This window comes from Stegostoma tigrinum, chromosome 11, assembly GCF_030684315.1.
Source record: "Stegostoma tigrinum isolate sSteTig4 chromosome 11, sSteTig4.hap1, whole genome shotgun sequence".
Taxonomy (NCBI): domain Eukaryota; kingdom Metazoa; phylum Chordata; class Chondrichthyes; order Orectolobiformes; family Stegostomatidae; genus Stegostoma; species Stegostoma tigrinum.
The window spans coordinates 17362798-17388758 of NC_081364.1; the positions used below are offsets into that span (position 1 = coordinate 17362798).

The 25961-nt window shown below is 41.2% G+C and overlaps 1 protein-coding gene across 14 annotated transcripts in view; it reads right to left on the reverse strand.

The window, feature by feature from the left end:
• setd5 (SET domain containing 5) overlaps positions 1-25961 on the reverse strand; it is a 165767-nt gene that overhangs the window by 83345 nt on the left and 56461 nt on the right. For 8 of the 14 annotated variants that reach the window (XM_059649794.1, XM_048547467.1, XM_059649793.1 and 5 more), the window contains 3 exons: positions 21982-22179; positions 19516-19694; positions 188-293 (listed from right to left, as the gene is read on the reverse strand). In XM_059649794.1, the coding sequence (XP_059505777.1) occupies positions 188-293; positions 19516-19586 (177 nt within the window). In that variant the 5' untranslated portion in view covers positions 19587-19694; positions 21982-22179. The remainder of the gene's footprint in view (positions 1-187; positions 294-19515; positions 19695-21981; positions 22180-25961) is intronic. The other 6 variants (XM_048547472.1, XM_048547475.1, XM_048547471.2 and 3 more) reach the window with 1 other exon arrangement.

The window sequence follows — 25961 nt, forward strand, 5'->3', positions numbered from 1 at the left end:
TGTGTGTCCTGCACCCAAGTGGCCCCAAAGGCATTCTGGAGCCACATTTGTGCTTGGCGCTGCTTGGAGGTCTGACTGGAGGTATAATGTATACACTATTTTGTGCTTCAGACAGGCAGCTAATTGTCATCCAGATAGGACTATACGGCTAGCACAGCTTCTCATGAAGCAGAACTTGCTTACTTACAGCATATGGCAGACCTCTATACCCATGATGTTGAGCAGTCCCATAGTTGTGATTTGAGTAGCTGTTCTTCTCAGCAACTGCAGGGCTAGCTTCCACCAACTCTGGGCTAAAACAATAAAAGCAAAGTCAACATATTATTTGTCGGCAATTTTTCCTCTGCAGCTTCAAAAATTTTGTTTTTCTCATTGGAACTTAATCCTTTAGACATCAAATGAGGCTTTTACTTTTCCCTTAGCCGTGCTGCCACAATTCAGTACCTCATGCCTTCTCTCGTCACCTCTAAACATGGCGACATGAGGCAAAAATATGATTTGTAAAGTGGGACTAATACGTTTCTCCATATTCACTTACAGCACACTGCTCGTAGTAAGGCCTGTATTTATTTTCCACCCCTAACTACTGGAATATGGCATTGAGTTGTTTTCTTGACCAAGCATGAGAGTGGCCAAAGGCAGAATGCAGAACGGGAGTGGGAAAAGATGGCTTTTGGGAGGGGATGTGAAAGACAGAGAGCAAGAGATTTTCACAGAATCAAGTTGACTTGGGAACCCTTAAAAAAAATGACAGGCAGAACCCAATTCCAGAATTCCCAACTCCAAACGTGGGTTCTCCAATTTTAATTCAGGGCCTTTAAAAAGTACAGACTGGATCAAGTCACAATCCTGTATGCAACACTCTCAACCTGGACAGCTCCATTGCTAAGCTCAGCAGAGCCTATTGCACAATTGTCTTGAAGTTCAGTCAGGCTTTTAAATGAACGTGTACCATAGTTGTGCATACAAGAACCTTTTGGAAGCTAAGTTCAATAGGGTGTTCCAGTTGTTCCCCACACTAAGGTGTGTCCTTCACACATCCTGGCTCCTCAGGTCCTCCATCCCAAACTATGTCCCTCCTGTGACGCTCTATAGCCATTTGTACCCCAAGCCACATAAAGCTTCTTCAACCAACTCCAATGATCCATCATTACCAACCAAGCAATGGTATGCTACTTTCATGCCCATTCACCCACTCAAGAGTGGATAGAAACAATGACCTCATTTAAAAAATGCTTCAAAACATGATCAGTCATATCTTTTCATTTCGTTAACACCAAGAAGTTTAAAAATAATTGTGTCCTGAAACTTATATTGAGCCGCAACCATTCAGACATTTTAAATATTCAACCTACTCTCCAACCTGAAAAAAAGGAAACAGGCTGAAAACCAGTGAAGCCCATACAAACAAGTAGTTAAACCTTAGCAGAGATCAGTCAAGGAGGGCTACCAAACAAGCTAGAGCCCAATATCATGCAAAATAACAAAGATTCTTAGATTTTCAATACATGAAGCAGCTTGTTTGGGAGCACAGACATCCATTATTGATTGAAATCTCTGTTTGTAATCTTGATCAACTGCACATTTAAAGTTTCAATATCTGAAAAGGAAAGGTCTAGATAATTGTAACCTTTATTGGGTTTCAGTGAATGGAGGCGTTATTTTCCTAAAAGAAACATTAGCGGCATGATCAAAGTTTTTCCTCATAACACATCCAACTGCGCAGTGGTGGAAAATGCCCAGAACCTCCATCACAACAGACAGCAGGCTGACTGACTCAAACATCATGTCTACTGACTAGTAATTCCCAGGGCAAATAACTGTCACAAAGTACTTGCTGGACCTTTATTATTATTCGGACAAAAAAGACAAACACCTCACCTTTCTCCTTCCCTAAAGACTGTGCGCACCAACTCCTCCAAATCGCACACTCTGCCTCTGGAGGAGCAGCAAGATCATGAGACGGGTCGTGTGACATGGGGAGGTGGAGAGGCCAGTGTCAAAGGAACAGAATCTGTGATTTGAACAGCAGCTTTGCCTTTTCCATGCTGGCTACTCCTCCAATTGCAACTTTGTGAGCAGTTCCCACACTCTCTAACTGCAGAGCTGCAATTTTTTAAAAACCTGATAGTAAGGCCGGCAAAGATATTTAAAGTGGTGAATTTGTCAGATGCGGAAGTCAGAAATCTGCTAACTAACAAATTTCTCAACCCTGTCTTGATCCAACTGGACGGCCGGCTACAGCATTTCAGAAAATAATTAAAAGTCAACCACATTTCTTGTGAATCTGGAATCGCATAAAGGCCACATTGGGTAAGGATGGCAGATATGCTTTCCTAAAGGACATTAGTGGATAAGATTTTTTTTTAAAGATTACAATCCAGAAGTTTTGCAGTCGCCGTTAATCACAATGTCTTTACTCCACATTGAATTAAATCAATGAAGGAATGGGAGAGCTGATAGCTTAGTGGCATTATCAGTAAACTATCAATCCAGAAGCTCAGATAAAGCTCTGGGGTCCTGGGTTTTAAATCTTGCCACAGCAGATGGTGGAAACTGAATTCAACAAAAATAGCTGGAATTACAAGTCTACTGATGACCAAAATAAGCCATTGCCAATTGTCAGAAAAACCCAGACTCACTTGCCTTCCTTCCAGGAGGGAAATCTGACAGTCTCAGTTGATCTTGCCATCATGTGACTTCAGACCCACAAATATGGATGACTCTCAAATGCTCTCTGAATTGGCCTAGCAAAAGAAACACCACTCAGTTGTCTTTGTTGCGACAAAGAAATGAAATCAGAAGGACCATTTGCCAAACAGCCCTGTCGAACTTGCAAAGTCCTCCTTACCAACATCTGTGGGCTACTTCCCAAACGGAGAGAAATGTCTCACAAACTAGTTAAGCCCGACATATTCATACTCAAGAGAATCATATCTCACAAACATGCCCCAGACACCGTCATCAGCATTCCTAGCTGTGTCTTGTCCCACCAGCAGGACAGACCCAAAAAAAGGTAGCAGCACAGTTTTTTTTTGGTATAGTCAGTAGGGAGTTGTCTTGGGAGTCCTCAACATTGAATCTGGACACCATGAAGTCTCTCACTTTCAGGTTAAACGAGGCAAGGAAATCTCCTGCTGATTACCAGGAACTGCCCTCCATTGGCTGATGAAATCAGTTCTCCTCCATACTGAACAACGCTCAGAGGAAGAACGGAGGATGGCAAGGGTACAAAACATACGATGGGCAGGGGATTTCAATGCCCACCACCAGGAATGGCTTGACAGCCACATGACTAATCAAGCAGATCAGGTCCCAAAAAGGCATAGCTGCTAGACTGGGACTGTTGCAGGTGGTGAGGGAACTAATAAAAACATACTTGACGTCATCGTTAACATTGAATTTTTTTAAAAATTCATTCACGGGATGACGATATGACTGGCTAGGCCGGAAGTAATTGCCCATCATTAACTGTCCTGGGACAGTTAAGAGTCAATCATGTTGCTATGGGCCTGGAGTCACATGTAGGCTAGGAAGGCAGCTTCCTTTTCTAAAGGGCATTAGTGAACCAAATGGGTTTTTCCTGACGATTGACAAAAGTTTCATGGTCACCATTAGACATTCCAGATTTTTATTGAATTCAAGTCCACCATCTGCCATGGCTGGATTTAAACCTGGTCCCAGAACATCTACGTCGACGACAGTAGCAGTAAGAATGACCAGTGCACAGTCCTTGCTGAGACAAAGTCCCACCTTCAAATTGACAATACTCTCCATTATACTGTATGGCACGATCACCATGCTAGTTGGTACAGACTTCAAATAGGTCCAGCAACTCAATCCTAGACATCCATGAGGCACTGTGGGCCATTGATAGCTGGAGAATTGTACTCCAGCACAATCTGCAATCTCATGGCCTGGCATATACCCACCCAAACACTACCGTCAAGCCAGGTGATCAACGCTGGCTCAATGTAGAGTGCAGTTGGGCATGCCAGTAGCAGCACCAGGCATACCAAAAAAGTGTGTTGTCAGCCTGGTGCATCTATCAAACAGGGCTACTTTAATGTTGGAAAACATCAACAGTAAGACAAAGACAGAGATAAGTGATTGTACAAACAAATGATCAGATCTCAGCTCTGCAGCCCTGCCACATCCTGTCCGGAATGGTGGTGGACAATTAAGACAACTCGTAGGAGGAGGAGATTCCGCAAACATCCACTTCCTCAATGATGGAAGAGCCTAACACATCAATGCAAGAGCACTTTTTGCAATCTTCAGCCAGAAGTGCAAGTGCCACCTTGGCTTCCTCCAGTCATCACCAGCATTCAATTCACTCTATGTGATATCAAGAAACAGCTGGAGGTACTGGACATTGCCTATGGGCCCTAATAACATTCCAACAACAATACTGCAAACTTGTGGTCCACAACTTACTACTCTTCCAGTACAGTTACAACACTCTCTGACAATGTAGAAAATTGCCCAAAAACGCCCTGTAAACAAGAATCAGGACAAATCCAACCCAGTTAATTACCACCCCATCAGTCTACTCTCAATCATCAGTAAAGTGATACAAAGGTATCATCAACAGTGCTATCAAGCAGCACATGCTCTGCAATAACCTGCTCAGTTTGTTTGGGTTTGGGTTCCTCCAGGCCACTCAGCTCCTGACCTCATTACAGCCTTGCTTCAATCAAAAGCACTGAATTCCACAGGTAAGGTGAGAGTGACAGCTCTTAACATCAAGGAGCCCTAGCAAAACTAGAATCAGTGGGAATCAAGTGGCAAACTCTCTGCTCGTTGGAGTCATACCTGACACACAGGAAGATCGTTGTGCTTCTCAGAGGAGGTCAGTCATCTCAGCTCCAGGACATCACTGCTAGACTTCCTCAGGGCAATGTGCTGAGTCCCACCATTTTCAGCTGCTTTGTCAAGGATGCCCCTCCATTATAAAGTCTGGAGTGGGGATATCTGCCGATGATTCTATAATGTTCAGCACCATTCGCGACTTCTCAGATACTGAAGCAGTCCATGTTCAAATGCAACAACATCTGGACAGTACCCAATTTTGGGCTGATAGGTGGCAAGTAACAAGTAACACAAGCGCCACATAAATACTAGGCAATATCATCTCCGATAAGAGATGATCGAATCATCACCCTGTCACATTCAATGGTGTTACCATCACTAAAATCCCCACTATCAGCATCTTGGGGAGTTACCACTGACCGGAAACTGAACTGGACATGCCACATAAAAACAAGTGTCTACGAGAGCAGGTCAAAGGCTAGAATGCTGTGGCAAGTAATACCCCTCCTTAATCCCCAAAATCTGTTCAGCATCTACAAGGCACATCTCAGGAGTGTGATGGAATACTGCCCACTTGCAGGGATGGATGCAGTTGCAACAAAACTCAAGAAGCTTGACACCATCCAGGATAGGCAGTCCAAGTGACTGGCACCACGGTCACAAGGTCTGCACTTTGCATCACCAATGCTCAATAGCAATGGTTGTACTATCTACAAGATGCACTGCAGAAATTCAAGAGAACCTTAGATAGCATCTTCCAAACTCATGGCCACTTCCATCTAGAAAGACAAAGGGCAAGACAAAGTGTAACAGGTAATGCAGGTGAACTTAAGAGTTTGGATTAGTAATTGGAATTATGATGTTTTGCCATTACAGAGACTTGGTTAAGGGAGGGACAGGACTGCCAGCTCAACGTTCCAGGAAACAGATGTTTCAGGCAGGATAGAGGGAGATATGAGGGGTGGAGGAAGTTGCCCTAGTTGCTAAGGAGAAAATCACAGCTGTACTGCAGGAGAACACCTTGGATGGCTCATACAGCGAGACAATATGATTACAGGTCAGGAACAGGAAGGGTGCAAATCACAATGTTTGGAGTTTACCATAGGCCTCCCAACAGCTAGCAGGAGATAGAAGAACAGATATGCAGGCAGATTTTGGCAAGATGTAAAAGTAACAGTTTTTGTCATGGGTGATTTTAAGTTCCCATATATTGACTGGGATTCACTTAGTGCTTGGGGCTCAGATAGGGCACAGTTTGTAAGGAGCATCCAGGAGGGCTTCTTGAAACAGTATGTAGTTAGTCCAACTAGGAAAGGGGCCATACTGTACGTGGTATTGGGGAAAGAGCCTGGCCAGGTGGTCGACGTCTCAGTAGGGGAGCAGCTCGGGAACAGTGATCACAATTCAGCAAACTTTAACGTATTGTTGGATAAAGACAAGTATAGCTGTCGAGTGAAGGTGCTAAATTGGGGGAAGGCTAATTACAACAATATTATTAGTCAGAAACTGAAGAATGTAGATTGGAGGCAGATGTTTGAGGGCAAATCAACATATGGTATGCAGTAAGCTTTCAAGTGTAAGTTGCTGAGAACTCAGGACCGGGATGTTCCTTTAAGGATGAAGGATAATTATGGCACATTTAGGGAACTTTGGATAATGAGAGATGTTATGAGCCTAATCAAAAAGAAAAAAGCAGCATTTATCAAGGCTAGGTGGCTGGGAACTCACAAAGCAAGGGTGAAATACAAGGAAGATGGAAAGAAACTTAAGCAAGGAGTGAGGAGGGCTAAAAGTAGTCGTGAAAAGTCATTGGCCAACAGGATTAAGGAAAATCCCAAGGCTTTTTATACATATATAAAGAGCAAGAAGGTAGCCAGGCACAGGGGTGGCCACTCAAGGATAAGGAAGAGAATTTGTGTGTGGAGCCAGGGGAAATAGGCAAGGTATTTAATGAGCACTTTGTGTCAGTATTCACTATAGAGAAGGACTTGGTGGACGATGAGGTGCGTCGATAGTTTGGGTCATGTTGAGATCAAAAGGGAGGTGGTATTGGGGGTCTTGAAAAACATAAAGGTAGACAAGGCCACAGGGCCTGATAGGATATACCCCAGAATACTGAGAGGAGCAAGGGAAGAAATTGCTGGGGCCTTGAGGGTAATCTTTGTATTCTCACTGGCTACAGAGAAGGTCCCAGAGGACTGGTGAACAGCCAATGTTGTTCCTTTGTTTAAGAAGGGTGGCAGGGATAATCCAGCTAATTACTGGCTGGTGAACCTTATGTCAGTGCTAGGGAAATTATTGGAGAGGATTCTTTGAGACACGATTTACTCCCACCTGGAAATCAAAGGGTGTATTAGTGAGAGGCAACATAGTTTTGTAAAGGAGACGTCGTGTCTCACTAACTTGGTTGAGTTTTTTTGAGGAGGTGACGAAGATGATGATTAGGGTAGGGCAGTGGATGTTGTCTATATGAACATCAGTAAGGCCTTTGACAATGACCCTCATGGCAGGCTGAAACAGCAGGTAAAGTCACACGGTGTCACAGGTATAAAATGGATAAAAAAAACTGGCTCAGTCATAGAAGAATAAGGGTAGCAGTGGAAGAGTGCATTTCTGGATGAAGGGCTGTGATTAGCAGCATTCCTCAGGGATCAGTGTTGGGACCTTTCCTGTTTGTAATACATATAATAAAAGATTTGGAGGAGAATGTAACTGGTTTGATTATTAAGTTTGCTGATGACACAAAGGTTGGTGGAATTGCAGACACTAATGAGGACCGTCAAAGGATACAGCAGGATACAAATCGGTTGGTGTCTTGGGCAGAGAGATGGCAGATAGAGTTTAATCTGGAAAAATGTGAGGTAATGCAATTTGGAAGGTCCAATCCAGATGGAAAATATGCAGTAAATGGCAGAACCCTTAAGAGTACTGATAGGCAGAAGGATGTGTGTGTACAGGTACACAGGTCACTGAAAGTGGCAATGCAGGTGGAAAAGGTAGTCAAACAAGGCATACGCATGCTTGCCTTCATCGGCTGGGGCAGTGAGTTTAAAAATTGGCAGGTAATGTTGCAACTTTATTGAACCTTAGATAGGCCACATTTGGAATAGTGTGTTCAATTCTGGTCCCCACAATACCAGAAGGATGTGACGGCTTTGGAGAGGGTACAGAAAAGATTTACTAGGATGTTCCCTGGTATGGTGGGCATTAGCTATGAGGAGAGGTTGGAGAAATTTGGGTTGTTCTCACTGGAACAACAGAGGTTGAAGGGTGAACTGACAGAGATCCACAAGATTATGAAGGGCACGGACAGAGTGGACAGTCAGAAGCATTTACCCAGGGGATGGAAGAGTCTGTTACCAAGAGCCGAAGCTTTAAGGTGTGAAGGGCAAGGTTTAAAGGTGATGTATGAGGCAAGTTTTTTTTACATCGAGGTAGTGGGTGCCTGGAACTCGCTGCCGGGGAAGGAAATGGAAGCAGATACTATAGTGCCTTTTAAAGGGCATCTTGACAAATGTATGAATAGGATGGGAATAGATGGATACGGTCCCTGGCAGGGTACAGGGTTTTAGTTGTGATGGACAGTATGTCGGTGCAGGCTTGGAGGGCCAAAGGGCCTGTTCCTGTACTGTAATTTTCTTTGTTCTTTGGCAGCAGATACATGGGAACACCATCACCTCAAAAGTTCCCCATTCTGACTTGGAAATATATTACCATTGCTTCTCTGACACTGAGTCAAAATTCTGAAATCCTCTTCCTTAGGGTAATGTAAGTCAACCTACAGCAGGCAGACTGCAGTTGTTCCAGAAGGCAGCTCAGTACTACCATCTCAAGAGCAATTAGGAACAGGCAATAAACGCTGGCTAACCAACAACACCTACAAGAGAATAAAAATAAACTGAAGTCCCCATTTGAACTCGTGTCTGGATTAATAGCTCAAGGATCTGACTTACTTGTCCAGTAACACAACTATGTTACTGTACCCCTCATTAATAATATTACGTGTTTCGTGTGGCTCAGTTCTAGAGCTCTTGCTTTGGAGTCAAAGGATCTTAAAATTGCAAACAACCTAATCTCTCATTTCAGTGTGTCAAAGATGTCATCTTAAAAATGATATTAAGGAACATTACTAATTTAAGATGAATGTAATAAAACAGTTCATGGCACTTATCAAACAAAAGCAACGGAGTTCTCCTAGCACGTTGGCCAATATGGATTCTATTAACTAATACTGTTACTAAATGACCATGATAGTTTCCCCCGAGTTACAACCGCATCTATGCTTCAAAGCACTCTAATGTCTGTGCTATAACGTGGTATAATCCTGACGTTTTGAAGGAAACAATATAAAAACAAAATTCATTGGCCGCAAGGGCAGAGTTTAACATCATCGCTTTCCTGCTAGTTGCCCAAGAATAAGGCCTCTTCAGAATGCCTAATACCAGGAAAATACATTCTATTTCTTACCAGCAGAGGTCACCAACAAAACAAAATGTAGCATTTCCTGCCTGATCACAGTGTGACTGTTTCAAGGAACCTTTTCATCTGCTTAATTCTCATTCGCTGCACAATCCAAGTTATAGAAAACATCAACATTCGGAATACATGTTTCTGCATGTTAGATGCGCTACCCATTTGTAAATGCCACTAATGGCAAACTAATAATAGTAATTATAATAGCGGTTAAAAGAAAACTCTTTCTTCCCCATTCACATTGCAATATAAATCCAGGGAGTAGAACACAAATTCTGTAGACCGGACTTGCACAGACAAGAAGCAACAGCTTAAAGTTGAAGCTGAAAGCTCAAATTCATCAGACGCAAATGCATGGAAACTGATCAGATGGCCAGCCAGCTCGCACATGTGGAAACCACTCACTCAGTTTTAATGATCTCTAAATTAATCTCATGAGCAATTCATAACCATAGATTTTGTGCTTGCCAAATACAAAGTCATTATCTATCCTCTCTCCAGTATCATTGTGCATTTTATCCAAGTCTAGTTGGTAAAGTGTAGGAAAATGCCACTCTCAGGAATAGCCCTCCCACCAGCAAAGTAAGGAAAGGGTATCAAGAGAGTTTAAGCTTAAATTTTGCAGTCTATCGGGTGCAGGGCTTTTCAGTATTTATACCTCGAGAAGCACCTATATAAATGTCTTCTCTTTCTCATCTTGCCCTTCCACTCTACCTGCTATAGCATACAAAAATCACATGAGATTCCACATGCTGAAAAATGCAGTCCTATCCAGGTCAACGTTTCTCTTGCTGATTTGTAACATTGCTTGTCTGATCTCCAATTTGGACAAGCAAAACAGTGACTCAAACTGTGAAGAATGAAGCTATGGAAAACATCCTCCACCCGCCCCAGTCTGCCAGAAGCATTGTCCCAAGTCACCTGATTCAACATCTTGAGAGAATCTAGGATGCATGACTGAAAATGCATAAAAGCTTCACATTAAAATTAAATATCAAATCATTGGTATGGAGAGAAAATTACAGTATTTGATTTAGTTCTATTCCACAGGTTGCAAACAAGATAATATCATAACAAACACTTAAATGTGGTTGATCTACAGAAGTGATCCGAAAAAACACGTGCCAGTCACAAGTCCTATCATAGCATCATATCTGACATTAATTATCAAAACACGTTGTATGAATAGTGGAAGCAGGAAGCTCTGGGTCCTATCTGGGCAATTCACATTATAATGATATTCATAGTGTCTCCATAATGGACTTGCCTTGAGCAATGCATCATTTACAAAAACCGATATTCACCAGTTCAAATGCATTTAAACTCCATTTTCATATCTTCCTAAAAATAAACTTAAAGATCAGAATGTCCAAATGATAGTTCATGACCTGCTACAGCTCCTACTGGAACTCATTGGAATCTGCAGTGGGGCAGTGTCATGGCTCTTAAATTGAGCTTAGAAAGACCATAGTCTTCGAATTCATGGTTTCCCAACCATCGAGGGTCAGAAGGTGGAAAGGATGAAGATCAAATCTATCAAAGAAAGGATATCCAACTAAGGGGATGGATCAGAAAAGTTAAACAGGATATGGATTCCTGAAACTCCAGAAATCATTGAAATACGAATGAGATCAAGGTACGGTGCCCCTTACTCCTACCTCTCCAACTGTCACTTATCTGAAAGCCTTGCTGCAGAATCTGAAAGGCAGAAGTGAGCTGATACTCCCCAAGGATGTGAGAAAGCAGCCAGCCTTTCAAATCAAGCAAGTCTGCATGACAGAAGCCAAGAAAAATTAGCAAAAGAGGTATGGTTCCCCAAATCTAAAAATAGCAGGGTCAATATTCTTAACAGTGACTAAGGAAAAGTGTTACAACACTTCCAGGTGCCAAATCTCACTCTGACCCAGCATTCTCCTGTACTCTTCTAAACAACACACCCTACACACAACAAAACCAAAGAACTGCGGATGCTGGAAAGCAGAAGTAAAAAACAGAAATTGCTGGAAAACTCAGCAGGTCTGGCAATAACTGCAGAGAGAAAGCAGAGGTAACATTTTATGTCCAGTGATCCTTCTTCAGAACTCATCTCTGGTCACCTCCTGCAACCACCATGTGAACAGCTAACATATGCGCTAATCCTTGCCTCATCTCTTATCCATTCCTCATTTTGTCCTCCACAAATGTTGTGCTTCTTTCCTCGCTACATAATGCAGCATTTTTGATTGTGCTGTATACCTCTATTGCAATCATTACTCTCCTTTCAAGACAGCACAAAACTTAGGAGAAATGGGGACTTGGTAAATGACACTCCAGTGACAGCTACCTATAGTTTCCAACAATCTATGCCCATCTTCCACTGCGAAGATATTCTTCTTTCACGGGTATGGTATGAAAGGCTAACTCTGAGACACTGGTGCTCACACGTGTCAAAAAAAGCTAGTGCCCCCCCGCCCTCGCTGACTGCTAATTCTGCTACTAGCCCTCGCCTTTGGAGACAGCCCATTGTTTCCATGATCTCTACCCTGTACAGTGGCATCTTACTTAGTAGAAGACAGCTGGTGATACTCCAGCTGCTGTTGATGTTGTTATTTCTCTTGCTCCACCCTGAGGTTCAGTTTACAGCAGCATAAGTTGGTATCGTGCTGTAGTAAAAGACTGACAGCAAGAATGTTGAGGTCGAGATGCATACATTTGAAAAAGTTTACAATGGCACACAAAAACGTAATGATTTCAGGATAGAGATATACAGCACAAAAACAGACCCTTTGGTCCAACTCGTCCATGCTGATGTCCTAAGTAAATCTAGACCCATTTACCAGCATTTGGCCCATATCTTTCTGAACCCTTCCTATTCACATACCCTTCCAGATGCCTTTTTACAAGTATCTGCTTCTACCACCTCCTCTGCAGCTCATTCCATACATGCACCACCACCTGCATGAAAAAGTTGCCCCTTAGGTTCCCCTCTCACCTTACACCTATGCCCTCTAGTTTTGGACACTACTAACCTGGGCAAAAGACCTTGGTTATTCACCCTATCCATGTCCCTCACAGAACTTATGGCACACCAGGAGACAACTTGACTTCTCTGAAAATGTTTAATTCCATAAATCAAATTTTTGTCCAATAACAGGATGTCAGAAATAATCCTGCCAGCATAAGGTTTTCAGTCTGTCTCACCCAGGCTTAGCAATTTTAGTCTTTAAATTCTTCCCACTCTTCAATTTCATTAAGCCATCACTCTCAGTTGTGTTCTGGCCTCATGGAGGTATGAGATGTCGACACTTTGGGAATCAGTGCACTGACTGTTAAAGTCAAACTGCCGAGTTATGCAAAATTCAATGAAAAATTTCATGACAGCTGCACAATTCGCCTCCTCATTCACTTCCAGAACCACCTGGATCAAGACATGAAACAGGAAACAGGTGGTCAGGGGTTCTAAGCCGATGCCCACCTTTCAGAGGTGCAAACACGACCCTTTTCCAGCCTGATCCCCACTCGTGAAAACCTTCTCAAAGCTTTAGCTCCAGTAAATCTCCAGGTGCACAAGTTAATGCAAAAACTGGACCAACTTTCAGCTATACTTGTTGAACACTGTCAACCAAATTTCTGCATTGTATTAACAAGTGTTAGCCATAGTCTCCCAGTTTGTTAAGAACAATGAACAAGGATGACTTCTCAGTTGAATTTGTACAGTGAATGACAAAGTACAAATCACCAATCACCAAACTGTATCATAATTTTTGCTCATTCATCGAAGCTTAGGACTGTATTGTCACATTACATGCAGAATCTTAAAATTGCTTGTTTATGTCAACAGATTCAAAAATCTTTAGACAGCATCTTCTCAACCCATGACTAATTCATCTGAAAGGACAAGGACAGTGGACAGATGAGAACACCAACACCTAAAGTTCCCTCCAAGCGACTCACCATCCTAAATTGGAAATATATCAACATTCCTTCGCTGTCACTGGATTAAAATCCTGAAATTCCCTCACTAACGGCATTCATTGTGGGTCAACCTACAGCAGTTTAAGAAGGCAGCTCACCATGACCTTCTCAACAGATCTAGGGATAGGCGGTCAATATTGGTTAGCCAGTGACACACACATCACGAGTGAATTAAGAAAGAACCAGAACCTAAAATTTCTTCCATAATGGGTCCTAATGGTATAATTAAAGTTCCTGTGCTGGTGACTGCAGAATTGAATGTGAAGATATCAGCAGAATTTGTTTAGGACACTCATTAAGTTTTGGGACAACTTTTTGTTTTCAGGCTATATGTTCATTCTCATCACTCCTTTATTTGGTGATGAACTCATGTAACAACGTTATTTTCTGTATTAATGTTGATGTACATTCCACTTGGACTTGCACAGACATAGAATTAAGACAAATGTATCAAATTACTAACCATCCATAAAATTTAAAGTCACAATACACAAGAAAAGCACTGATTTCCTAGACACCAGTGTTTAAGCTAGCAGTCAACAACCAGCATGAATTAGCAACAAAATATTTTTTCAAAATAACTGATACACACTTCTTCATTCAAAAGCCACTACACTAAACACCATCCAGTTTAGTGAGGTCACAGCTAATGCATTTCCATCATATTTTTAAAGCTGAAATTTTTTAACCAAGCGATTACTGACCTTTCTTTTGTATCTCAGATTTAATTTTAACAATTTACACTGTGTTTGTTACAACGGCATCCACTGCTTTATTTCCTCCACCCTCCTGAACATAATGCAGCATTATGTAAGAGGTTCAAACCTCATGTTCATGCAATTCATGACCTCCATGATTTCCAGCTTTCCTAGCTCCCAGCTTGCTGAGTATTCCTTTGCTAGCAGATTTGAAGCTGTTTCCTCTTCTTTGCAGCTTCCATTTCCCCTACATCCAGCACTCAAATTCTGATGATTGGTACCAGTGAACTGCTTCCCCAGTAGTTTTACCACCTCATCCAGAACTTTAAAGTCTTTAGTATCTGTCTGTATCTACATGCATGCAAGCGTAGAAGGAGGTGCATAAGAAAATTAGAGCTTTAACTTTGAGTTATATGTCTACAGTTATATTTGTTTACATGTGGTTAGAATATTTATCTGAAGTAAAAATTAGTCCTTGTTAAGTCAAAAATTTACTCTGTGTTTTCCATTAACCTAGGTCTATCAGCCAGGTAAATTGGGAATTTTACATTCTTTGATAACATTTTCACTTTTGTCACAACTCTGGCAATAGAAAGGCTTAATTTCCAGTGTGCTACGCCTATGAGGCATAATGTCTCAGAAAAGAAAAATATGAAATCAAACAAAACATTAAGATTCCGAATACAAGTGAATTCTACGTTAAGTTTGAAAGCAATATATTTCAATCAAAAACAAGTAGTATAAAACTGAGATAATGGGAACTGCAGATGCTGGAGAATTCCAAGATAATAAAATGTGAGGCTGGATGAACACAGCAGGCCAAGCAGCATCTCAGGAGCACAAAAGCTGATGTTTCGGGCCTAGACCCTTAATCAGAGGCTGGAGCCAGCTCTCCTCTCATGCCTAGTAGTTGGCTACAACTTATGTGAGTAAATAGACTCAATGAAAAGGAGGTAACTAAAAAGTGGGAAACATTTAATGAAATATTTAAAACATTTCAATGAAAATACCTTCCTGTAAAAATGCAGCACAAAAGAGGCTTATAAAGCAAACAACAGTCAAGTAAAGTAAGCTGACGGAAAAATGAAATCTGCATGCTTTTGGGGATTGGGCAAAGGAATGGAGCTGGTTGGTTTAATCTACAAAGGGAAATCATGGACTCAAAAGGCCAAATGGGCTCTTTTTGTGCTGTAAATTATTCTCTGATTCTAAACTTGATGATTGGAAGAGTTTTAGAAAATGAGAAAATAGTGACGAAAAGTTCATTAAAAGGGAGAAAGCAGAAAGATGGCAAGCTAGCCAGGAATATGCAAACTCTTCGCCATTTATTTTTGTAAGTGGATTAAAGGGGGAAAAATGTAGATAACAAACTTCAGTAGCTTAGAGACACAGACAGGAGAAATTGTCTTAGGAGGCGACAAGACTGTGACAAATATTTTGGGTGTGTTCACAGAAGATAAAATACATACCAGAAATGAAGTGCAACCACGAGGCTATTAAGAGTGAGAAATGTAAAGCAATTAGTAACAAGAGAAAAATTAAGTCCAAGAAACGGAAAAGTCAACAAATCCACAGCATCTGATGGCCTATACCTATGATTCCAAAAGGGATAGCAACAAAGGTAATTGATGCACAAGTTAGAACTTTCCAAAATTCCCTAGAGAAAGAAAACATGGTTAGGAAAAAAAAATTGGAACCTGCTGAAACAAATTTAAGCAATGCATGCACAAGATTATAGCTTGATGAGATGAGAAAAATTAAAATGGCTTTATGAAAGTCTTTTTGACATATTTATTAGTTTTTTTTAAAAAGGAAGTGTAACAGATAAACAGGAGCCAGATATATCTATCTATCAGGGGTATGGGGTAATCAATGAGATCAGATGGAAGATTGCTTAACATTCAGGAGGCAGAGAATGAGGATCGATGGGTTTTTCAAGTTGGCAGAGTGCTGCAAGAATCAGAGTTGGCTCCTCTGCTATTTACAATCTGCACAGACAAAAAGACTGAGAGTAATAAGGAATCGAAGTTTCTGACTATACAAAGATAGGTGGCAATGAAAGCTGTTTTGAGGAAAGCTCAAAGCGGCTGCCAAGATATAGACCGAGTAAATGAGTGCACACCTCAGTGGCAGATAGTGTATGCAGGGAAGAATTTAGCTATTTATTTGAATAGTCAGAACAGAAAAGCAGAAAATGCTATAAAGGCACAACATTTAAACACGCTTATATGCACACAGGCTTGAGAGTAATTTGTATAAGGAGCACTAAAGTAGCAGACAAATAATTTATTTCAACAAAACCAAAAAAGCTTTGCTATAATTGTAGATGTCTTTGATAAGACCATACCCAGTATACTGTATGTATTTTTGGTCTTTACATTTAAAGACGGATATACAGGGGTATTTGCACTGGAGGCAGTGCAGTAGAGGTTCACTGGATTGGTTCCTGTATGAAAGGGTTATCTTATGATGGGACACAGTGAATTGGACCAAACAACCAAAGATTTCGAAGAATGAAAAGCAGTATTCCCTCTTAGTTGCACAGCTGCAGAATGGTATTTGATGGATTAATCACTTAATTATCACATCCAAACACATCCCGATGGTTAAATGAGGTTTACAGCCACTCTAGCCCATCAGCAAAAAAATGGTAGATTCTCCCGGGGCATGAAATAAACAGATAACATACGAGTCTGACATGATTAATCAGGTAGAATTAACAGCCAAAATTTGCTTGTGTCAATTCCTGGAGCCTGAAGCTATCACTCAGATCAAATAATAAACAACAGCTGATTCCCTAAGCCGAACAACAGGCAGATAGCCTCCACAAAGCCTTCAGTTCTCACTCGACACAGGGTGGATAAATCTCAACCTTGAGCTTCTTCCAGCTCTTCTTCTCTTTCCCTGGCTCAATTACCCTGGGCAGCAATGAAAATAGCATTCACTACACACGTCCGTCCCCTACTCACTTCCTGCTCACCCTCTACAACCATCCTGCATGCTAGCTGTTTCCCTGGCATGCCCATTCATCAACGCTATAGCTTCCATCTCACCAATAAGCAACAGAGGCAAGAAGCAAAAGGCAAACAGGCCAACAAATTGCAAGCTCAGCATGCGGGAGAGACAGTGAGTAACGGTAGGATGTGGTGAGCAAAAAGTAAATTGAAAGAGCCAGTGGATTATTAAGGGTTCATAGGTTAACAGTTGTTAAGTTATTATGAATTAAATTGTTAATGATTTGTAAGACTGTTTTGTGACAAGTTAACACTACTGATCTCATCATTTTGGGTTAGTGCAGCTGTAGAATTAAAGATGATTGAACACAGACTTGAACACATTTAAAGCACTGGGGTATTTAGAGGCAGCATTTCTGGACAATCAACACACTCAAGAAAGAATTCAAAAACAGAGACTTGAAACACTGCCCTCCAAATGGAAGTACACTTGGTGAGACTCAGGAACGCTGTCAGGTTTCTGTACAAAAGTAAAATTACAAACCAAGCTAAGTAATTTCTAGCTGCAGAGCAAAGAAACACGCTGCCTAAGACCAAATCAAGGCTGTCCACCCACTAACCCAAATTCAATTACCACTTTCTACCCCAAACAGTAATTACCGGTAAACCATGATATTGACTTTTCAACAATTTAATAATCAGGTCCATTTTATACACATGAATTTCTCAGGTACGAACACCTAACACTGACTATCAATCACTCCAATCAGACACCCCATTCCAACTTAGCCTAAGCCCTTGATTTACAGTAAATTTGTCCAAATATTGTACTAATTCCAGGTTGAATTATTCAATTCAATCCAATTGAAAAAAGATCCTGGCAGATCTGTTCTGCAATCAGAAAACACACTTCCTTCTATAGAGTTAGCAGCAAGACCAATATGAATAGTGGGAAAAATGGCCATTTTGTCAGGTACTCAATCCACCACAATGAATACAGTGGGATGAACCGTATATACCAAAGTCTGAGCATTCACTAGGCCTTACTTTAAAAATTCAACAGGAGGTAGACGTCACTGGCAAGGACAACCTGGTGTTTCTGAGAAAGCAGGTGAGAGTTGCCATATTAAAACATCCACAATGCTGTTAGGCAGGGGGATCCAGGATTTTAAACCAGTGACAATAAAGGGATATTTCCAAGTGAGGCTAGTTTGGAGGGGAGCCTGCAAGTAATATTCCTCTCTACTGCACTTGGCCTTCTAAGTAGTAGACGGGAAGGGAAAAGTTTTGATAAATTCCAGCAGTGCATTTTGTAGACAGTAAACAGTGCTGCCACATGTGTCAGTGTGGTGGAAATAGTGAATGTTTAAGGGAGTGAATGGGATATTGATCAAATGGGCTGCTTTGACCTAAATGACATTGCACTTTTAAGTCCTTTCGAAGCTTCACGATTCAAGCAAGTGGAGAGTATTTATCAGACTTGTAACGATAGGCAACATTTGGGCAACAGGAACCAAACGTTCCTCACCCCAAAATTCCCAGCTTCTGACCTGTTTGTGCAGCCACAGCATTTACATGAGGGGTCCATTTCAGTTTCTGCTTAGTAGCAACTTCCAGGATGTCATATTAGGGGATTCAGTGATTGTAATGCCTCTGAATGTCATGGGTGACAATTAGATTTTCTCTTGTTGTAAAGGTCATTGCCTCAAGTTTGAGCAACATAAATGTTACATGCCACATGCTCACCAGCAGGCCTTTCAGCAGTCAACATGGAAGATAAACAGCTTCTGAACAGAAGAGCAGACATCTGTGCTAATGTCCCTAAATTCATTCAGCCTGAAGCCTAGAGACTGGAAATGGCAGAAAGACAGTACTGGTGGTAGTGTGAGAGGCACATGCACAAAAAGATATGTGCTTATGTGCATGTCTGAAAGAAAGAAGGTGCATGTATGTGTGCGCAAGAATGGGCTAGTGTATCATTTGTTGACAGCAAAGTCAAGTTTAAAAGGTCAAAGATGAGGGAAAGGTACAAATGCACAGGCCTTCAGAAACTTTAATGCAACATTTTATTTTGAATAATTATTTTACTTACTATTACTCCAACTACCCCTGGCGTTGAGGTCAGGAGTGAAAGCTGGTGAGAGAACCAGGACAAGGCATTATATGTTTGATTTGTTATATGCTGGTGGACTTATCATTGTATTGTTAACAAGTAGTCTTGGGCCTAAAGCATGGCTCTTATTCAGGTGCCAATTTTACATAGGTAAATATTCAGATAAATATAAAGGTCTGATGCCAATTAAAGAGAACCTCAGAAATAGGATCAGGAGATTTTGTTTTTGGGGGGGGGGGGCGAGGGTGAGAGAAAGAAGTTGGGAATCATCAAATAATTTGTATTTAACATGGATAGCCTTGGGTCCTCATGTAAAGAAACATTCAGTTTAAAATCCTGAAGTATATTCTTCCACATGTAATCTATCATGCTATTACAGTGCCTACTCGAGGTTTCTGTCTTTAGAGACCATCCATCATCACCAAAACAAAATATCCGCCAACCTCCCACAAAAATGATGTTGCCCACCACGCACTGCCCAATCTCCCTCTGCTTTCCAGATGGTACTCACTCTGATCCAGCAGCCATATCAGAGTATGAAGTATCTGGTGTAGTAACTCCCAATGGAATTACTATGCTCATGACGTCCAACACCAAGTTATGTTTATCAAGGGGTCCGAAGCACAGTGCCTGACCACACCGAGGCCCAGCAGCCACAGTGTTGAGAGTAGATCATGGACATGAGGAAAACTGCAAGAGACAGGAAAATTGAAAAACAAGGTAAAATCAGTATGAAATAAAGAATTTACACAAATTAAATTCTCAGTCATGTTATTTCAGCATTGCACAGTGTGCTGTGCAAATTAACCTGGAGCAAAGCAATAAAGTTCTGACCTGTGGCATTAATTCCAAAAGCATATACAATTTCATTCTAACAAATTATATTTCAGCATTCAGACTCAGTATGTCTGGCAGCATCTGTGAAGGAAAAAACAGAGTTAACGTTTCTAGTCCGATGATCAGAATTCTGAGTCAGGGTCACCGGACCAGAAACATTATAACACAGTGTGGAGCTGGTGAACACAGCAGGCCAAGCAGTATCTCAGGAGCACAAAAGCTGACGTTTCGGGCCTGGACCCTTCATCAGAGAGGGGGATGGGGGGAGGGTTCTGGAATAAATAGGGAGAGAGGGGGAGGCGGACCGAAGATGGAGAGAAAAGAAGATAGGTGGAGAGGAAAGTATAGGTGACGAGGTAGGGAGGGGATAGGTCAGTCCAGGGAAGACGGACAGGTCAAAGAGGTGGGATGAGGTAGTAGGTAGGAAAGGAAGGTGCGGCTTGAGGTGGGAGGAAGGGATGAGTGACAGGAAGAGCAGGCCAGGGAAGCAGAGACAGGCTGGGCTGGTTTTGGGATGCAGTGGGGGGGAAGAGGAGATTTTGAGGCTTGTGAAGTCCACATTGATACCATTGGGCTGCAGGGTTCCCAAGCGGAATATGAGTTGCTGTTCTTGCAACCTTCGGGTGGCATCATTGTGGCACTGCAGGAGGCCCATGATGGACATGTCGCCTGAGGAATGGAAGGGGGAGTTAAAATGGTTCGCGACTGGGAGGTGCAGTTGTTTGTTGCGAACCGAGCGGAGGTGTTCTGCAAAGCGGTCCCCAAGCCTCCGCTTGGTTTCCCCAATGTAGAGAAAGCCACACCAGGTACAATATACCACATTGGCAGATGTGCAGGTGAACCTCTGCTTGATATGGAAGGTCATCTTGGGGCCTGGGATAGGGGTGAGGGAGGTGGTGTGGGGGCAAGTGTAGCACTTCCTGCAGTTGCAGGGGAAGGTGCCAGGTGTGGTGGGGTTGGAGGGGAGTGTGTGGAGCGGACAAGGGAGTCACGGGGAGAGTGGTCTCTCCGGAAGGCAGACAAGGGTGGGGATGGAAAAATAGCTTGGGTGGTGGGTTCGGATTGTAGATGGCGGAAGTGTCGGAGGATGATGCATTGTATCCGGAGGTTGGCGGGCTGGTATGTGAGAACAAGGGGGATCCTCTGGGGGCAGTTGTGGCAGGGGCGGGGTGGGAGGGATGTGTCGCGGGAAATGCAGGAGACGCGGTCAAGGGTGTTCTCGACCACTGCGGGACCAGAAACATGAACTGTTTTCTCCTTCACAGACGCTGCCAGATCTGCTGTGCTTTTCCAGCAACTTTGATTTTGCTTCTGATTTACAGAATCTGCAGTTCTTTCCGTTTCTATTCAGACTCAGAACATTCCCTGGTTTCTGAAAGTCTACATTTTTAAAGAAGCAATTAAAAATCATTGTCAATTTAAAAAGACACTCCTGAAACTCAAAACACAGATGTTGAAGGAAGGAGAACGTGTCCATTTCTCTTTAACAGGCAGCATCTTGGACAGCATGTTTTAAACTGTTGACTGTGTACAGAAAATCATAGGAACAGAAGTTGGCCGTTCACCCCATCAAGCCTGCTCTGCCATTCAACTAAATTATGGCTGATCATTTACTTCAACACCATTTCTTCTTTCTCATCGTCATATCCCTTGATGTAATTAGAGTCCAGAAATCTATTAAGCTTGAACTTCAACCTGCTTGTTGATTCAGATTCTACAGTCCTCTGGGATATAATCCAAAGATTCACCACCTTGAGTGTGAAGAAATTCATCCTCTTCTCAGTCTTAAAAGGCCTAACTCTTTTCTGAGTCTACATCCCTTTCGAGCTAAGGGAAAGATACTATCTACTTGAACACTGCCAAGCCTCTTAAGTATTTTCTAAGGTTCGATCAGATCACATCTCATTCTTCAAAATTCCAAAGAATTCAAGCCCAGTTTTGTTTTAAATTTCTCCTCATAAAACAATTGCACTATTCCAGGGATTAGTTTGGTTTACCTCCATTTCACTCGCTCTAAAGCAAACATATCTTTCCTTAGATAAAGAGCCCAAAATCTCTACCATTTAAGAAATACTCTGCTTTTTCTTGTAAATTGCATAACCTATCATTTATTCATACTATATTCCATGTCACGTCTTACCCGTTTGCTTAGCCCATCCAAGTCCCCTTAAAGACTCATCGTATCCTCCCCAGCTTGCAATCCTACTCAGTTTTGTGCCATCAGCAAACTGGGGAATATTACACTTGGTTTCCACAACCAGACCATTTATACTGATTGTGAACAGCTGTGGTCCCAGCACTGATCCTTGCAGTAATCCACTAGTTATAGCCTGCCATCCTGAGAATGAAGAATGAAACATGAAACACCATCAGAGCACAGAAAACTGAGGGAATATAACAGCAATTACAATGGTTCAGTTGCTAAGAGAATCTAAAATGTTAAAAGCAAATCAAATGCGCAACTTCCTCTAATGTTGGGGGCACAATTTCCAATTTGTAAATAGTTGCTAATCAATCTTTCCATATACATTAGAACTTCTCTTGGGCAAGTGGGATTTAAATTTAGATCTTCTGGCCCACACTAAGACACACCACCACTGTGCTACAATCTTTGACAGAGGGTAAAATGTTCAAGTTCACTTACTGATACCTGTGATGAGGGGATTGTCATAAGAGGAGAGATTGAGTAGACTAGCCTGCATTCCAAAGAGTTTAGAAGGATAAGAGGTGGTCACATTGAAACACCAAATGCTTAAAGGCCTTGACAGCATAGATACTTTTAAGTTGTTTTCTTAAAGATGTTTTCAGATGCTGGGAAATCTAGAACTAGTAGTTATATCTCAGTGAGGGATCATTAATGTAGGAGTGAGATGAGGTTTTTTCTCCCCCCACTCAAAGGGCTCTGAATCTTTGAAGCTGTTAAAGACAAATATATATGTTGAGATATTGTGCATATTCAAGGGAGAGACTGATAAATTTGTAGATACAAAGAGAATCAAGGAAAATGGGCAGGGGGCAGGGATCTAAGTACAGTAAATTGTAAGTGAGGTAGAAGATCAAATATTATTTTGTTGATTGGCCTTCTCCTGATGATTGTTCTTATATAGCTCAGCATTTTAGTTCGTATTTTCTATCAGAGTAAAATCTCTTTGGGTAACATTTTAAGGAAAATCAGCAAGTTCCCACAGTGTCATGGCAATAATAGTTCCACACCAACACCATTAAGAATATTAATTAACTGGTTATTTATTGAATTTTTCTATTTTCTGGAGCTGGTCATGAGCAAATGACTGCCACAACGCTAAGACGGTAAACAATTAGATGGGAAATGCTATCATGGTCCTGAAGAAATGCACACAAATGAAAATTTATTTTTCTCATTAATTTCATATTTTCTTTCCAACTTTTGCACTTGATACTGAGAATAAATTTCCCTTATTGTTTCACAAATTAATATATTTTGTCCAGTACAATTTTTAGCTCCCAAACTTCCTCCTCAGAATCAAATGCTGTTCTAACATGGTATTGTTTGAACAATGTGCGCCGAGTTTCCAAATCCAAAAGGTTCATGTAAATTAGAAGCAGTAACCAACTCAATCTGCACAGAAAAGCCTGCTCAATGTATTAACATCCCAGATCAGATCACAACTTGCACTTAAACAGCACCTTATTGTAATGGAACTTCCCAACACATTTCTCAGAAGTGTACTCAGATAAAGAAAATTGACACAGAATCATGTGGACAGAAATTAGGCAGGATGACCAAAAACTTGGTCAAAATGACAAGTTTTGAGGAGCATCCTGAAGGTGGAGAGAGAAAAGGGAACGTCTAATGATGAAATTCCAGAGCTAGGAGCCTATGCAGCTGCAGGTAAAACTGTTAGCAGTGGGACAGATAAATTGGGATTGTATAATAGGCCAGAATTTAAAGAATGGATTTCTCAGAGAATGTATGGCTGAAATAGGCCAGGCATAAGGACGGGTGCAGCCACAGTGATTTGAATAGTGGAGTGAGAAGGCTAAAATCAAAGTATTTAAAGATCAGAAATCAAACGTAGTTTAGGAATTACAGGGATGAAGCTGAAATTAGTTAGGTAAAAGGCAGGTGGCCAGCCAGGACAACACTGGAATATTCAAAACAAAAAGCAGAAAATACCACAGCCAACCCATTTTTACCCACTGATGGTTCCCGTTAGTAACTTTCCTTCTCCCTGGCTTCGCATTATCTATTCCTTTGTTTGTCCCACTGCTGATCTCTCTCACGCTGAACTCCAACTGCACCTATTGTTTATTCCTCACCATCTTCAGCATATACACCAACAATTTCCTGCTAAAATCTTCTGAAGAAGGGTCACAAGACCAGTCACATTCTCTGCTTTCTCTCCACAGTTGTTGCCAGACCTGCTGGAGTTTCTCCAGCTATTTCTGTTTTAGTTTCAGATTTCCAGCATCTGCAGTTCTTTGTTTTTTTTAAACTGAAATATTTGAGTCTGCATAAAACAAAATGAGTAACAGACAGAGTTGGAAACAGAAAAGGATATTAATAATGAGCATGTCAGATCAAAAGGATGAATTGGTTGCAAACAGCTTCGTGCCATCATAAGATAGTGGCCAAAACAGGAGGTTGGCATTGGTGGCTAATGAACAGAACTTGGGGCAAATACTTAATTGGAAGAAATTTCATCTAGTACTGGATGTTACATAAGAGTAAAAATAGTAGACTTCTCTAGAAAGATGTTGGTGATATTTCAGATATTACTGTAGTACAGAATGCAGATAATAAATAGGAGATGGGGTCGGGGCAAAGATAATACGATGGGCAAGGTAAGAGAAGCTAATGCAGGATCAGTAATGGCATTGTAGTCATTAAGACTCTATTCTTATTTGCTAGACAGAAATAAAGAGAAATATTTTCCATTTGCATACTTTGAACATGCCAAATGCTTCACAACCAAACAGCTATTTTGACATATAGCCACTGCTTTTCATAGGCAGGGTACACTGGCTGGAAAATGTTATAGAATAAGCTTGTGTTTACTAAACATATCAGCAAATAACTGTGAAGAATATAGCTTGCAATTCCAAAAGATTCAGATCAAGAACATGCAGACACAATTTGTAACTATGAGGAGAGTGCGAAGTGGAAAGTGAATTGAATAAGACAAAATGTTACATATTTCTGCCACTAGAGGAGGCTGTGACATCAGTTACTGGTATCAAAAAAAACACGGTACATCATTATTCAACAGAATGTATAAAATGTTCAAGGGTCTGAGATGAGATTATGGGGCAACATGCTCCAATATTTATCTGGATTCACATTTGTAGTCCACCCCCACAGGTTCTCAATCTTGTTACCTAGGTAATCAAAAGACAATAATGGAAAAAGAATAAAATTTATTCAAGTGGGAGAAGGAGATTCCACCTTGAATTCACCCACACATCCAACAACTCATTACAATGCTGTACAAATTGTTATCAGGGTGAGAGAATGCGGAAATAAAGATTTTAAATCCCTGTGAACTGCTAAGGCAAGGATGTATCCAGATTAAACAAGTTGAGGGAAATAACCCCTCCTAAATTAAATGAAAGTATCAAATTTAGATTAAAAACTAAATTCTAAATATATTAAAATAAATCATTCAACTTGACCAACAACTAGCACATTAAATGGAAAAGTCCAGGACAAAATTACATTTAATTATCTCCAGAATAAAGAGATTTTTTTAACACAAATAGTGATCTAATCAATCAATGGATCTCAACAGCTTGTAAGATGCTTATAACTAAGTTCCATATCGGAGCCACTCCTGAATCTTGGGACAGAGCCACCATTTTGCTCAGTTAAATAATAGCTCAGTCTTCAAGGTTTGACCTACATATCCCAACCATTTATTGCATCTGTGTTGGCATACTGCTAGAAGCCAACACAACAACAGCACTGTCACTGTAAATTGTCCTGGGGAGGATGGAGAGCATCAAAACCGGTATAGTTGTGAGAGGATGTTCGCCTAATCTCTTGTAAATAGCAAAGTTAACAAAATTCATGCTCTTTAGAAGAATATAGATGCAACTCAATTGGAACAATGCACATTTTTCTCACCTATATTTAAAAATGGC